Here is an 11,136-nt window from a genome sequence, read left to right as displayed (position 1 = left end):
AGGAGCTACCTGGAACAGCTTTACCCCCGCGTTGTTGGGTCACAGCCACGAGCTGGCCTCCAGCTGCAAGGGTGATGGCCCCGCACTCATCGTTGCTGCCCCATCCTGCACCCCAGGGGGGTGCGACGGAGCCGTGGTGCTGCTCACTGGAGCTGATCCTACACGGCGGTGCTCACCCGATCCCGGGGGCTGACCTGCGCCACCGGATCGGGTTCCTGGCCCCTGGGGATCGCCTTACGGCCCGGCCGGGAGCTGGTGCCCATCTATAATTCAGCGGCGGTGGCGGCGGGATGCAGCGGGCGGGCAGGCACGGCCGGCAGCCCCAGGAGGACGGCCCCATGGAGAACGGCGTGGGGCAGGAGCCGGGGGCCCCCGAGCCGCCCCCAGCCCCGCGGCCCCCGCGCGTCCGCCCGCGCCTGGTGTTTCGCACCCAGCTGGCCCACGGCAGCCCCACGGGCCGCATCGAGGGCTTCACCAACGTCAAGGAGCTCTACGGCAAAATCGCCGAGGTCTTCAGCATCTCGCCCACTGAGGTGAGGCGGCGGGGTGCGCTGGGGGGGGCTCGGACCGAAGGGTGGTGCTGGCACCGCCGGTGTCCCCAGCCGCGGTGACGGGGTGCTGGTGGCAGATCCTCTTTTGCACGCTCAACACGCACAAAGTGGACATGCAGAAGCTGCTGGGGGGGCAGATCGGCCTGGAGGACTTCATCTTCGCCCACGTCCGGGGGGAGACGAAGGAGGTGGAGGTGACCAAGACCGAGGACGCGCTGGGGCTCACCATCACGGACAACGGGGCTGGCTACGCTTTCATCAAGGTGAGAAAGTCGGGAGGGGGCTGGAGGGGGGGGTTCTGCGTGTACCCTGGCCCCAGGGGTCCCCCTCTGCATGGTGCATTTTGGGGGGCTCCCTGGCTGACCCCGTCGCTAAAGGAAGTCGGTGCAAGGAGGCGTGGGATGGGGGCTATGTCTGTCTGTCCTCCCGATGTCCCCCCCCCTTGGTGTCACATGTACCCCCCCAGCGGATCAAGGAGGGGAGCATCATCAACCGCCTCCAGGCGGTGTGTGTGGGCGACAGCATCGAGGCCATCAACGACCACACCATCGTGGGCTGCCGGCACTACGAGGTGGCCCGCATGCTGCGGGAGCTGCCCCGCGCTCAGCCCTTCACCCTGCGCCTGGTGCAGCCCAAAAAGGCCTTTGGTGAGCGGGGACGGGGGCTGCTCTGACTGGGGGACCCCCCCGGGAAGGGGCGTCAAGACCCCTCCTGCAATGCACATGGGCCGTGCGCTGACCCCACGGTCCCGTGGGAGGGCACACGCCTGCGGTTGTGTTGTACCTGAGCAGGGTGCTGGGCTCCTGCAGCCTCCCTCAGGATCCACCCCACTGCTGGGTACCCATGCGTGTACCCCTACACACACCCCGCACCCTTGCAGCCCCCCCCAGGGCTGCGGGCACCCCTGCGAACACCCCACCTCAGGGCGCATCCCCACACCTGCCCGTGCGCCCCAAGCTGCCCCCTGTGACCGCCCTTAGTCCTCTGCATGAGCACACCGTACACGTGTGCATCCCTGACCTGCACCCGTGGGTGTCCTCGGCCACACACGGATTACCCCAGAGGGCCCCCCTTGTGTGTCCCCTGGGGTGTTTGGGTAGCCTTGGCTGGCCACCCTTGGGTGTTCTTGGTCACCCTTGGCTGTCCGTCGCCGATGTTCTTGGTTATCCTTGGCTGCCCCTCCTTGGTCATCCTCGGACATCCACCCCCGGGCACCCTCCCTGCCTCTCGCCCCCACCCTGGGGTGCAGACATGATCGGGCAGAGGACGCGGAGCAGCAGCAAGTGCCCCGCCGAGGGCAGAGTGGCCAGCGGGAAGGAGACGCTGCGGCTGCGGGCGCAGGGCCCGGCCACGCTGCAGGAGGGGGTAAGGCACCCCCAGACCCATGGGCAGGCACTGTGCTGGGCTGGGGGGGGGGGGTGGAATGTACCCCCCCCCTTGGGTGCCCCCTGCACTGGGTGCTCCCCGCTCCCACCCGCAGCCCAGTGCCACGGAGGAAGAAGCCGCCCGCCGCGTGGACGACCTGCTGGAGAGCTACATGGGCATCCGCGACAGCGAGCTGGGTGAGCCCCCCGTGCCCTCCTCCCCCCTCCCAATTTGCCCCCCCCCCGCTGCTCACCCCTCCCTTCTCCCCGCAGCCGCCACCATGGTGGAGATGGCGAAGCAGAGCCCCGGCGCCGCCGCGCTCGCCCGCGGCCTCGACTCGGTGCTGGGCGAGTTCGCCTTCCCCCCGGAGTTCGTGGCCGAGGTGTGGACGGCTGTCTGCAGCACCGGGGGGGCACAGGAGTAGCCGGGGGGGGGGGGGCAGTGGTGTCCCCACACCCAGGTCCCCACTCTGTGTCCCCCTGTGCCACCACCCTGTGTGAGGCTGGCGGTGGCACTGCGGGGGGGGGGGGGGGTCCCCATCCTGCGACCATGTGAATGCTGCTGTGCACCCGCCCCAGGCTGGGGGGGATGCAGAGCCCACCCCCATGGGTGCGAGCCCCTGTCTCTGGGTGCCAGGACCCCCGCACCCCTTGCGAGCCCCCACAGCGCAGCCTGGAGGAGCGGGGCTGGGGGCACCCGTGCACCCCCCCCTCCCATATCCCAGAGGGCACGGAGAGCTGCACAAGCTGCGCTTTATTGGGGAGGGGTCACACAGGGGGGTGTGTGCGGGGGGAGCACCCCCATGCCTCCCACCCCCCCCCAAGCCCCCCCGGGCACCGCATCCCCCGGCCTCAGGGCAGGGAGGGCGGACGCGTGGTGACCGCTAATTAATAAACCGCTGCACCGCTGGTTGTGTGCGCCCACATCCCACGGCTGGCGGGGGGGGGGGGTCCCGCTCGTCCCTGTCCCCCCCCCCAACTACTGCAGCCGGGCCTCCTGAGCGAGCTTGCGGCGCAGCGAGGGGTTGAGGACGGGGTAGAGGGAGAGCAGGGAGGGCCGGGCGCGCAGCCCCGGGTGCACGCGCTGCAGCACGGCGCGGCGGAACAGGATGTAGACCCAGGGGTCCAGGATCTGGTTCCAGGTGACCATGCGGATGTAGATGAGCAGCAGCTTCTGCGTCTCCGTGGGCAGCGTCCGGGCGCGCTCCCCGGCCGGCAGCTGCTGCAGGATGGTCTGGATGATGAAGATCTGGGGGGGAGAGGGGAGGCGTGAGCTGACCGTGGGGGGGCGAGGGGCGGTGGGGGGCTTCCCACCGGTCCCTGTCAGGGTTTGGGGCAGAACCTGGGTGTCCCACGTTGGGCACCCCTGGCCTTGGGCACCCGGTCGGCCTGCGAGGACGAGGATTTCACCAAGGCTGAGGTCCCCAGGTGGAGAGATTGGGGGGGGGGGGGGCAGGGAACATCCAGACCCAGGGCCTCTCCAGAAGGGACGTGGGGGGGACACCAAGGGCTGGGGCCTCCTCTCGGGGCATGGGGGGAGGTCACCAAGATCATGGGGCTTCACCAGGAGGGGCTGGGAAGGGGCGCACTGAGAGCTGGGGCCTTGCTGTGGGTGATGGGGGGGGGACACCAGGACCTCACCAGGAGGGGCACAAGGGGACGGATCCCAGGGCCACAACACAGGGGACAAGGAGGGGGCACCAATACCTGCGGCCTCACCAGGAGGGACACGGGGGCACCAGGCTGGACGTGGGGAGGACATTGAGACCTGACCCCCCCTGCCCCCCGAGAGGGCCATGCCACAAGCCAGGGCCTCACCAGGAGCGGCATCCAGCAGATGGTGGCGATGATCATGATGCCCACGAGCTGCACCATCATCTCCACCTCGCTGTCCCGCCGCCGCTGCACGGACTCCCGGTCGTGGTAGACGCGGCAGAGCGTGACCACGCTGACCGTGTTGAAGATGAAGGAGAGCAGTACGGAGAAGATGCCCAGCAGGGCGAAGAGCAGGCAGAAGACGGCGTTGCCGGTGTCGGGCAGGAGGGTGAGGAAGCACCAGGAGCCGGGGTACTGCAGCGTGTAGCGGCCCAGCCCCAGCACCGGCAGCAGCCCCAGCACGCAGGAGAAGCCCCACACCATCCCCACGATGGACCACGCGCGGCGCTTGGAGATGCTGGTGGAGCGGGAGAAGGGGTGGTTGATGCCGAAGAACCTCTCGCCGGCCATGGTGGCCCCCAGCAGCAGCGGGCACTGCCCGAAGAAGACCATGGAGAAGCCGAGGAAGTTGCAGAGGTGGCAGCCGGGGTCCACCTCAGCCCAGTTGAACTTGATGAAGTGGTAGGGGATGATGACCGAGGCCGTCACCAGCAGCCCCATGAAGTCTGTGACCACCAGCCCGCAGAGGAAGACGAGGAAGGAGGAGCGGGACCGGCTGGTGAGCTTGCGGGAGGAGCTGAGCAGGACGTAGAGGGCGAAGAGGTTGGAGCAGAGGCCGATGAGGCCGAAGGCGGTGGAGAACCACGGCGAGGCGATGGCTTTCTTCTGCGTCTCGTTGAGGCTGGTGCTGAGGTTGACCACCCCGAAGCAGGTGTCCGGCCGGGCAGCCAGGCTCACGTTGGGGAGCTCCGTGTCCCCCCACCCCATCCTGGTCCTTCTGCTGGCTTCAGGCTCCCCCCAAGCTTGGCTCCATAGCACGTCCTGCCCCCAGGTCCCAGCGCCGGCTCCGATCCCACTTGGCTCTATGGGGACAAAGGGAGTTTTAGGGACAGTTCCCCCCATGGCCAAGACCACCGCCACCCACCCACAGCCTGTGGATGTGGGGCGCCCCACGGGATGCCGTGGTGGGGGCCTGGGTGCTGCCTGGCCCCAGCCCCGCAGCTGGCCGGGATTAACCGTTCCCGGCCGCGAGCCATGGGGCCAGCGGCCACCAGGCCCTAATCCCCTCGTGCTCGTTGTTTGGAGAAGCGTGCCGCTGCCAGCTGGGCTCGCTGACGGCTCCGTCCTGTGCTGGGGTGGCCCAGCCAGACCCCCCCCCCCCCCAGAGGCCGTGGGCATAGGGTTGGGTGGCTGTGCCTGGGACAGATCCTGACCACGGGCAGGGGCGCTGCCAGCGCTCGGCATCACCAGGGACCTTGCAAAACCCCTGCCCCTGCCCCATCCTAACATTCCTGCAGCGGGGCGGGGGAACTGAGGCACTCATGAGGCGGGGGCTCTGCACATCCTCTGGTGCCCCCAGGACCACCGTGGTCACTGTGTCCATCCCCAGGGGTCCCCAGCCCCACAGCACCCAGGCGGGCGCTCTCCCTGCTGCATCCCAGCTGTGGGCTGGGCACGGGACCAGCCCCGCGTGCCGAGCCGGGATCGGGGATGTGGCCACATCCTCCAGGCCCGCCGTGGGGCTGGAGCAGGATTAGTTTAAAAGCTTTTCCCCCCTCCCTGCGCCTGTGGCCGGGTGCCCACATGGCGCTCGCTCGACCGCAGGCGGGACGTTCGCGCCCGGAGACGCGTGGTGCACGTGGCACCCATGGCAGGGGGGGGTCACCCCACAACCCTGGGTGCCCCCCCCACCCCAGCACAGCCACCTGCAGGTGTGGGGGATGCAGCCAGGTCTCGCGTTCCCCCATCCCGTCTGCGGCAGCCGGAGCTGTTGGCCCGGGGACAGGGGATGGCGTGCTGCCCCGGCGGCCTGCTGGGCGCCGGCCTCTGTCCGGGGAGCATCTGGCAGCCGGGCAGCCCCAGGGCTGCTTTCGCCATCGCTAATTAGCGCAGCCTGTTTGCAACGGGGTGATCCGGGACAGGGTGGAGCCGCTTCCAGAGAAAGCAGAGACACAGCTGGACCCGACCCCAGCCGGAGGGACGTGGGGACTGGGCCCATTTCTCAGGACAGGGATGTCCCCACCACCCGCCTGCCCCGTCCCCAGGCTGCCCGGTACCACCTCCCCCTGCCTGGCCACCCCTGGGGACCAGGGCACTGCTGAGGCCGCTGCAGCTGGCTCCACCTCAGCCGGCTCTGCGAACGGCCCCACGGCTGCGGGGGTCCCGCCACCCCCTCGTGCATGGTGCCACCGCCAACTCCCCCATCCCCGACTCAAACCTCAAGCTGGCCCCGACCAGCGACGGCTGCAGCGGCTGCCCCGGCACCCGCCTCCCCTGCGCATCCCTGGGAGCCCGGCTCCACGTCAGCCGCCCGGCGCCCCGACCCGCCGCCCCCTTCTTGGCCCTCGGAGGCAAGGCCCGGCTGCGGGGCCTGGAGCCGCCGTGCTGATCCCAGGGCTGGGATGGGGCCAGGGATTGCAACACGCGGTGGTGGGGCGGGCGGTGGGGCTGGGGGTGCCAAGTGGCACCGGCACGGCACGGCAGCACTGCTGCCCGCTCCGCTGCCGTCCCCTGGGAGGATGCTGGGGTGGTGGCGGTGTCGTGACCCTGTCCCCATCCCCGACCCTGTCCTCGTCCCTGTGTGGGGCTGCTGGCAAAGCCTGGCGGTGACTCACTGCCGAAGGGTGAGGACGGCCCCGGCTTTTTCCATGAGACAAGAGTGAAAACTTGCCGCTGTTTGTTTGCTCCTGTCCCTGAGGGACCGCAGCAGTAGCCCCAAAGGTGCTGGTCCCCTTGGGACTGATGTCAGGCCCCGGTGGGATGGCGCCGTGTCCCGCGCTCCTGGCCCTGGTGAATTCATCCTGGCCCCACGGTGCTGCTGGGCGCTGTGCAAACCACCTGCTCTGGCCCCACGCAGCCTTGGCACTGCCAGTGCCCAGCAGCTCAACCCTGAGCTGTGCCTCAGTTTCCCCATCGCTGCCTGCAGGGAGGGCTCGGGGGGGGCACTTGGCCGTGTCCCCGCCGCCGTCCCTCCCGCTAACGAGACAGCCCAGCCCTGGCAGCGCTGGAATTCAGGAATTCAGTCGCTTGGCAGAATAGGGGCTGGGTGGGCACCGGCCCCGCCGGGCACAAAGCCAGGCTGGCGGCGTGCTGCGGGGTGTGTGGGGGCTGCAGGGCCCCCCTGGGGCGTGCGGGGTAACTTTGTCCTGAGGTCTTGTGGCCATGGGATGTGCCCGGCTGCCGAGCGGCTCTGCAGGGCACCCACAGCCCCAGCACAGCAGGATCCGAACCCACCCGAAGTGGAAGGATGCGAGTCCATCACGCACCACGCTCTGTGGCAGGCCACAACCCCAACAGTGGCAGGCTCCGACCCCTGCAAAGTGGCAGGATCCGGCCCCATCCTGTGGCAGCATCCACCACGGGGCGGCAGCAATGCCAGGGCCGAGCAGCCGCTGCCACCCTCCACGGGGCCAGGCAGCACTTAGAGGGAATCAAATATTAAAGAGCGCCCATTTAGTGCTAGCAGGGCTGTCACCGAGCCGAACCCCACCAGCCCCGGCTGCTCTGCAGAGCAAAGCAGAGGCACTTACGGGAAGGGGTTCATGAGCGGGGCAGAGGCTCCTCACTTGCCATCTCCCCCCATCCGGGGCAGCCGTCGCACAAGGAGGCGCGTGGGGATGGCAGCACCTGTGGAGGAGACACCCTGAGTCCGCGCCTCCGCCCCGCTTTGGGGGTGCTGGAGCCAGCAGGAGCCCCAGCGGGGAGATCCTGGGACAAAATCCCGGAGGAGAGGAGCCGGCTCCTAAATGGGCTGCTGCAGGCTGTGTTGGCAGCCCTGGTGCGGGCACTAATGGGGTTTCTGGCGCCGCATGAGCCCATGGGCCGGCGTTTCGCCAGGGATGCGCAGCGTCTTGCCCTGCCTCTGCCGCTTCCTGCCCTCGCCACTTCTGAGGGCAGTGAGGAAAAGGTGTCACTAACAGCACCGGGGGGACGCAGAGGGGTCCCGCCGCTGCCCGGGTCCTGCCCCAGCTCATCGCTTCCATGGGTGCTGGGCAGGGTTGGGAATGGGAGCGGGCAGCACAGCGGGCATCCCGCGGGCACACTAGCAGCGAGCTCCCAAAGCAGGGCCCGGCAGATGGGAGCATGTCCCCGGGCTGAAGGCGCCGCAGCAGCAGGGCTCTGGGACGGGATCGTGCTGGGGGGCAGGAGGTGAGGGCGAGGGGGAGCACTGCAGCCCCTGGGCTCTGCCCCGCTGGGTGTGGTGCTGGGAGCTGCAGGGTCCCTGCTCCGGGTGTTTGCCTTTATCCCGTGTGTGTCCCGTCCCTCTCTGCTTGCTGGACCTCTCCAGGGATAGCCCCAACTTTCCGTGCAGTGTCCCCAGGCCGATGTCCCCAGCAGGTGGTCCCACGGGACACGGCTGGGCGCAGCCGTCCCTGCCAGGGCTGGACGTGACCCCTTGGCGGCTGCCCCCGGGCTGCTGCTCTCTGGGCAGATCAGCTCAAGGACATCGGCCGAGACGGGAAATGCATTGGCCACGTCATGGGGATGGGGACCTGGCAGGGCTCCAGAGTCCCTCCCCGGACCCACAGCCATCAAAGCGACCCGCTGCCGGGGGAGCCTGGAGTGGGGACTTCCACGGGCTGTCCGGGAAGGGGATGGCCATGGGGAGCAGGGGGACAATCGGCGGCAGCCCCAGCCAGGCACCTGTCCCTGTCGTGGCCCACAGCAGAGGTCCCCAGCTGCAAGTCCCCAACCTGCTCAGAGTCAGGGCTGCCTGGGGCTCATCGCTGGCCCCTGGGGGCGTTGAGCACAGTCCCCATCCCATCTTGCTCCCAACCTGTCCCTGGGAGCAGGGCAGGTGGTGGCAGCTCCCCGGCCACCCTTGGGAGCACGAGCAGGGGGCCGGGTGCTGCGGGGAGCCCCTGCCACAGCATCGCAGGGGTGTCAAAGTCCCTCCTCTGTCCTGTCCCGTCCCTCAGCACCTCCGCCCAGTGACAAACTTTGCGGTGGCAGCGGAGGGTGGGTGGCAGGAGGCAGCGCTGCCCGGCCCCGCGCAGCGAGCGGGGTCCTCCCAGGCGGTGCAGCGAGGGGCACGGGGGCACCGCTCCCCCCGGAGCGCTCCAGCCCCGCTGGGTCAGGCAGCCCTTATCGGCCCGGCCAGCCCTGCCGCCCCGCGCAGCCCCTCCGTCTGTCCGCCTGCGGTCTGTCCATCCACCTCAGCCCCTTCATCATCTACCCCAACACCCCCCCGTCCGTCTGTCCCAGCCTCTCCATCTGCCTGTCCTAGCTCCTCCACCCACCCACCCACGCACCCACCCATCCCAGCCCCTCCATCCGTCTGTCCCAGCCCCCCGTCCGTCTGTCCGAGCCCTAGGGTCTGGCCAGCCCTCCCAGCCCTCCCGCCCGTCCACCCGCGGTCCGTCCGTCTGTCCCGGCCCCTCGGTGGGAGCCCCGCGCCCTGTCCCCCCCCCCCCCCCCCCGGCCCCTCCGCCCACCCCAGCCGTGGGCGCTCTTTGTCCGTCCCGGCCCCCCCCCCGCGGCCCCTTTCCGCCCCCCCCCCCCCCCCGCGGGGCCGCTCCCGGGGCAGGCGGAGGGGGGGCGCCCCCGGCCCGGCCCCCCCCCAGCGCCCCCCGGGCCCTACCTCGTGGCGATGCGCGGGGGCTGGCGGGGGGGGGGGGGGGCGCAGCCCGGCTCGGCTCGGTTCGGCTCAGCCCGGCTCGGTTCGGTTCGGCTCAGCCCGGCTCAGTTCATCCCCGCACGGCTCGGCCCGGCTCGGCTCCGTTCAGCCCGGCTCGGCGCAGCCCGGCTCGGCTCAGCACGGCCCCGCGGGGGAAGGGCCGGGCTCGGAGCCCCTTCCCCTCCCCCTGCCCCTTCCCCTCCCCCTGCCCCGCCCCGGCCCGCGCCCCCCCCCTCCGATCCCCGAACGGGGCCGGACCCGGCCCGGCCGCCCGGCACCGCCCCCCCCCCCCCCAGCACCCACGCGTGTCCCCGCGCCCCCCACCCCGCTCCCCCCGCCCCCGGCCCTGCCCCCGCTGCCCCCCCCGCAGCATCCCCCGGTGCTGAGTCAGCGGGGCTGAGCCCGGCCCGGCCCCCACGCGTGGGGCGAGGACACGCGCGGGACACGGACACGCGTGGACGTGGCCACCGGCCTCACCTGGCCCCACCGCACGGCTGCGGGAAGGGGCTGGCGCTGGGCACCCCGTCCCCCGCCGTCCCCCGGCTATATTTAGCGGGGCCGCGCTCCGAGCCGCGTTACTCACTTGTTTACCCGAGCTGGATTCCTGCCTCTGGTGGGGGCCATCCCCCCCCCGCCGCCAGCCCAGCGGGACCCCCCCGGCACCCCCCGGCCCCGCTGCGGGACCGCGTCCTTGAGCCCGCCGAGGGGCCACCGACGCCGCCCCCGGGGAACGGGGAGGCTGCGGGATGGACGGGGAGGAGACGGGTGCTGGTCGGGCCCCGGCGGGTGTCCCCAGCAGCGGCCCTGCGTGGCCCACATGAGCCCACCCGGCCGGGATGTCCCCCACGTCCCGGGGGACGCGGCCAGGCCCGGGCGCAGCGTGGCTTTACACGCACGGGGGTTTGGCTGGGCGCAGCGTCCCAAAGTTGAGGCCACGCTGTGGCACAAGGGGACAGGACCACCGCCGCCGTCCCCCTGTGCCCATCCACCCGGGCCACTGTGTGCCGCCGGGGAGCGGAGCCCGCTCCTCGCACCCGCATCTCCGGCCTGCGCCAAAGAGAGCGAGTGACACGGGAGCGTCCCTCGTGCCCGCCGCGGTGTCACAGCCCGAGAGCCACGAGGCGTGGAGCCGCGAGGCTCCGCTGGCTCTGCTGGCAGCGGATGCCGCTGGGGTGTGACCCCCGCAGCCCGCGCGGGGCGCAGAGGATGTGGGCAGGGGGTGCGGCGGGCGGGGAGCCTCTGGGTGCTGCAGGCACCCGCTGCCGCCGCCTCTGCGAGCGGAGAAGAGTTCGGCCCCCACGAAGCCGGCGTGGGGCCTCACCGTGGCACACGAGGCAGAGGCAGGCGATCAGCTCTCCTGAAACACAGCAGGGGTGGAGAAGAGCGCTGAGAAGTGCCAGGGCAGCGAAAAGCCCTGGGCGTCAGCTGGCCCCGGCCCCTGGAGGGGCTGCGGTGCCTCCGGCATTGCCCGGGAGGGGACGCGGTGTGACAATTCGGGGGCAGCCAGAGCAGGACAGAGCTTTTCCCCCCGCCCCAATGCTCACCCAGGCACCAGCCCCGTCCCGCTCCCCCCAGGCTCCCAGGACCAGCAGAGGGGCTGTGAGGACTCTGTGCCACCGCAGGGGACATCCAGTGGCAGCAGGAGACCTGAGAACGGCCCCCCCATGTCCGTGAGGGAGAGGGCAGGGGCTCTGCCAGGCAGTTAAGCACAGAGGGCATCTAACCGCCG

General features: G+C 70.9%; 2 protein-coding genes across 3 annotated transcripts; one reads left to right on the top strand and one right to left on the bottom strand.

Annotated features, from left to right (window-relative positions):
* Nucleotides 1-93: 93 nt before the first annotated feature.
* GIPC3 (GIPC PDZ domain containing family member 3) lies at nt 94-2,488 on the top strand. Its single transcript, XM_080566403.1, has 6 exons — nt 94-533; nt 629-814; nt 946-1,198; nt 1,801-1,916; nt 2,032-2,113; nt 2,189-2,488. Exons 1-6 carry the CDS (start codon nt 291-293, stop codon nt 2,338-2,340), a joined length of 1,032 nt encoding a protein of 343 aa, XP_080422529.1. The 5' UTR covers nt 94-290; the 3' UTR covers nt 2,341-2,488.
* A 166-nt stretch (nt 2,489-2,654) lies between these two features.
* Nucleotides 2,655-9,606, bottom strand: TBXA2R (thromboxane A2 receptor). 2 transcript variants are annotated; one of them, XM_080566389.1, is made up of 4 exons: nt 9,372-9,606; nt 7,321-7,417; nt 3,734-4,653; nt 2,655-3,164 (listed from the first exon to the last, which is right to left on the bottom strand). In XM_080566389.1, exons 3-4 carry the CDS (start codon nt 4,556-4,558, stop codon nt 2,895-2,897), a joined length of 1,095 nt encoding a protein of 364 aa, XP_080422515.1. In that variant the 5' UTR covers nt 4,559-4,653; nt 7,321-7,417; nt 9,372-9,606; the 3' UTR covers nt 2,655-2,894. The 2 variants fall into 2 exon arrangements, with proteins under 2 accessions (XP_080422515.1, XP_080422516.1); XM_080566390.1 differs by lacking the exon at nt 7,321-7,417.
* Between the last annotated feature and the right edge of the window lie 1,530 nt (nt 9,607-11,136).

This window comes from Anser brachyrhynchus (genome assembly GCF_964034855.1).
Source record: "Anser brachyrhynchus genome assembly, chromosome: 23".
Classification (NCBI taxonomy): domain Eukaryota; kingdom Metazoa; phylum Chordata; class Aves; order Anseriformes; family Anatidae; genus Anser; species Anser brachyrhynchus.
This window is presented reverse-complemented; position numbering and strand designations above follow the sequence as displayed.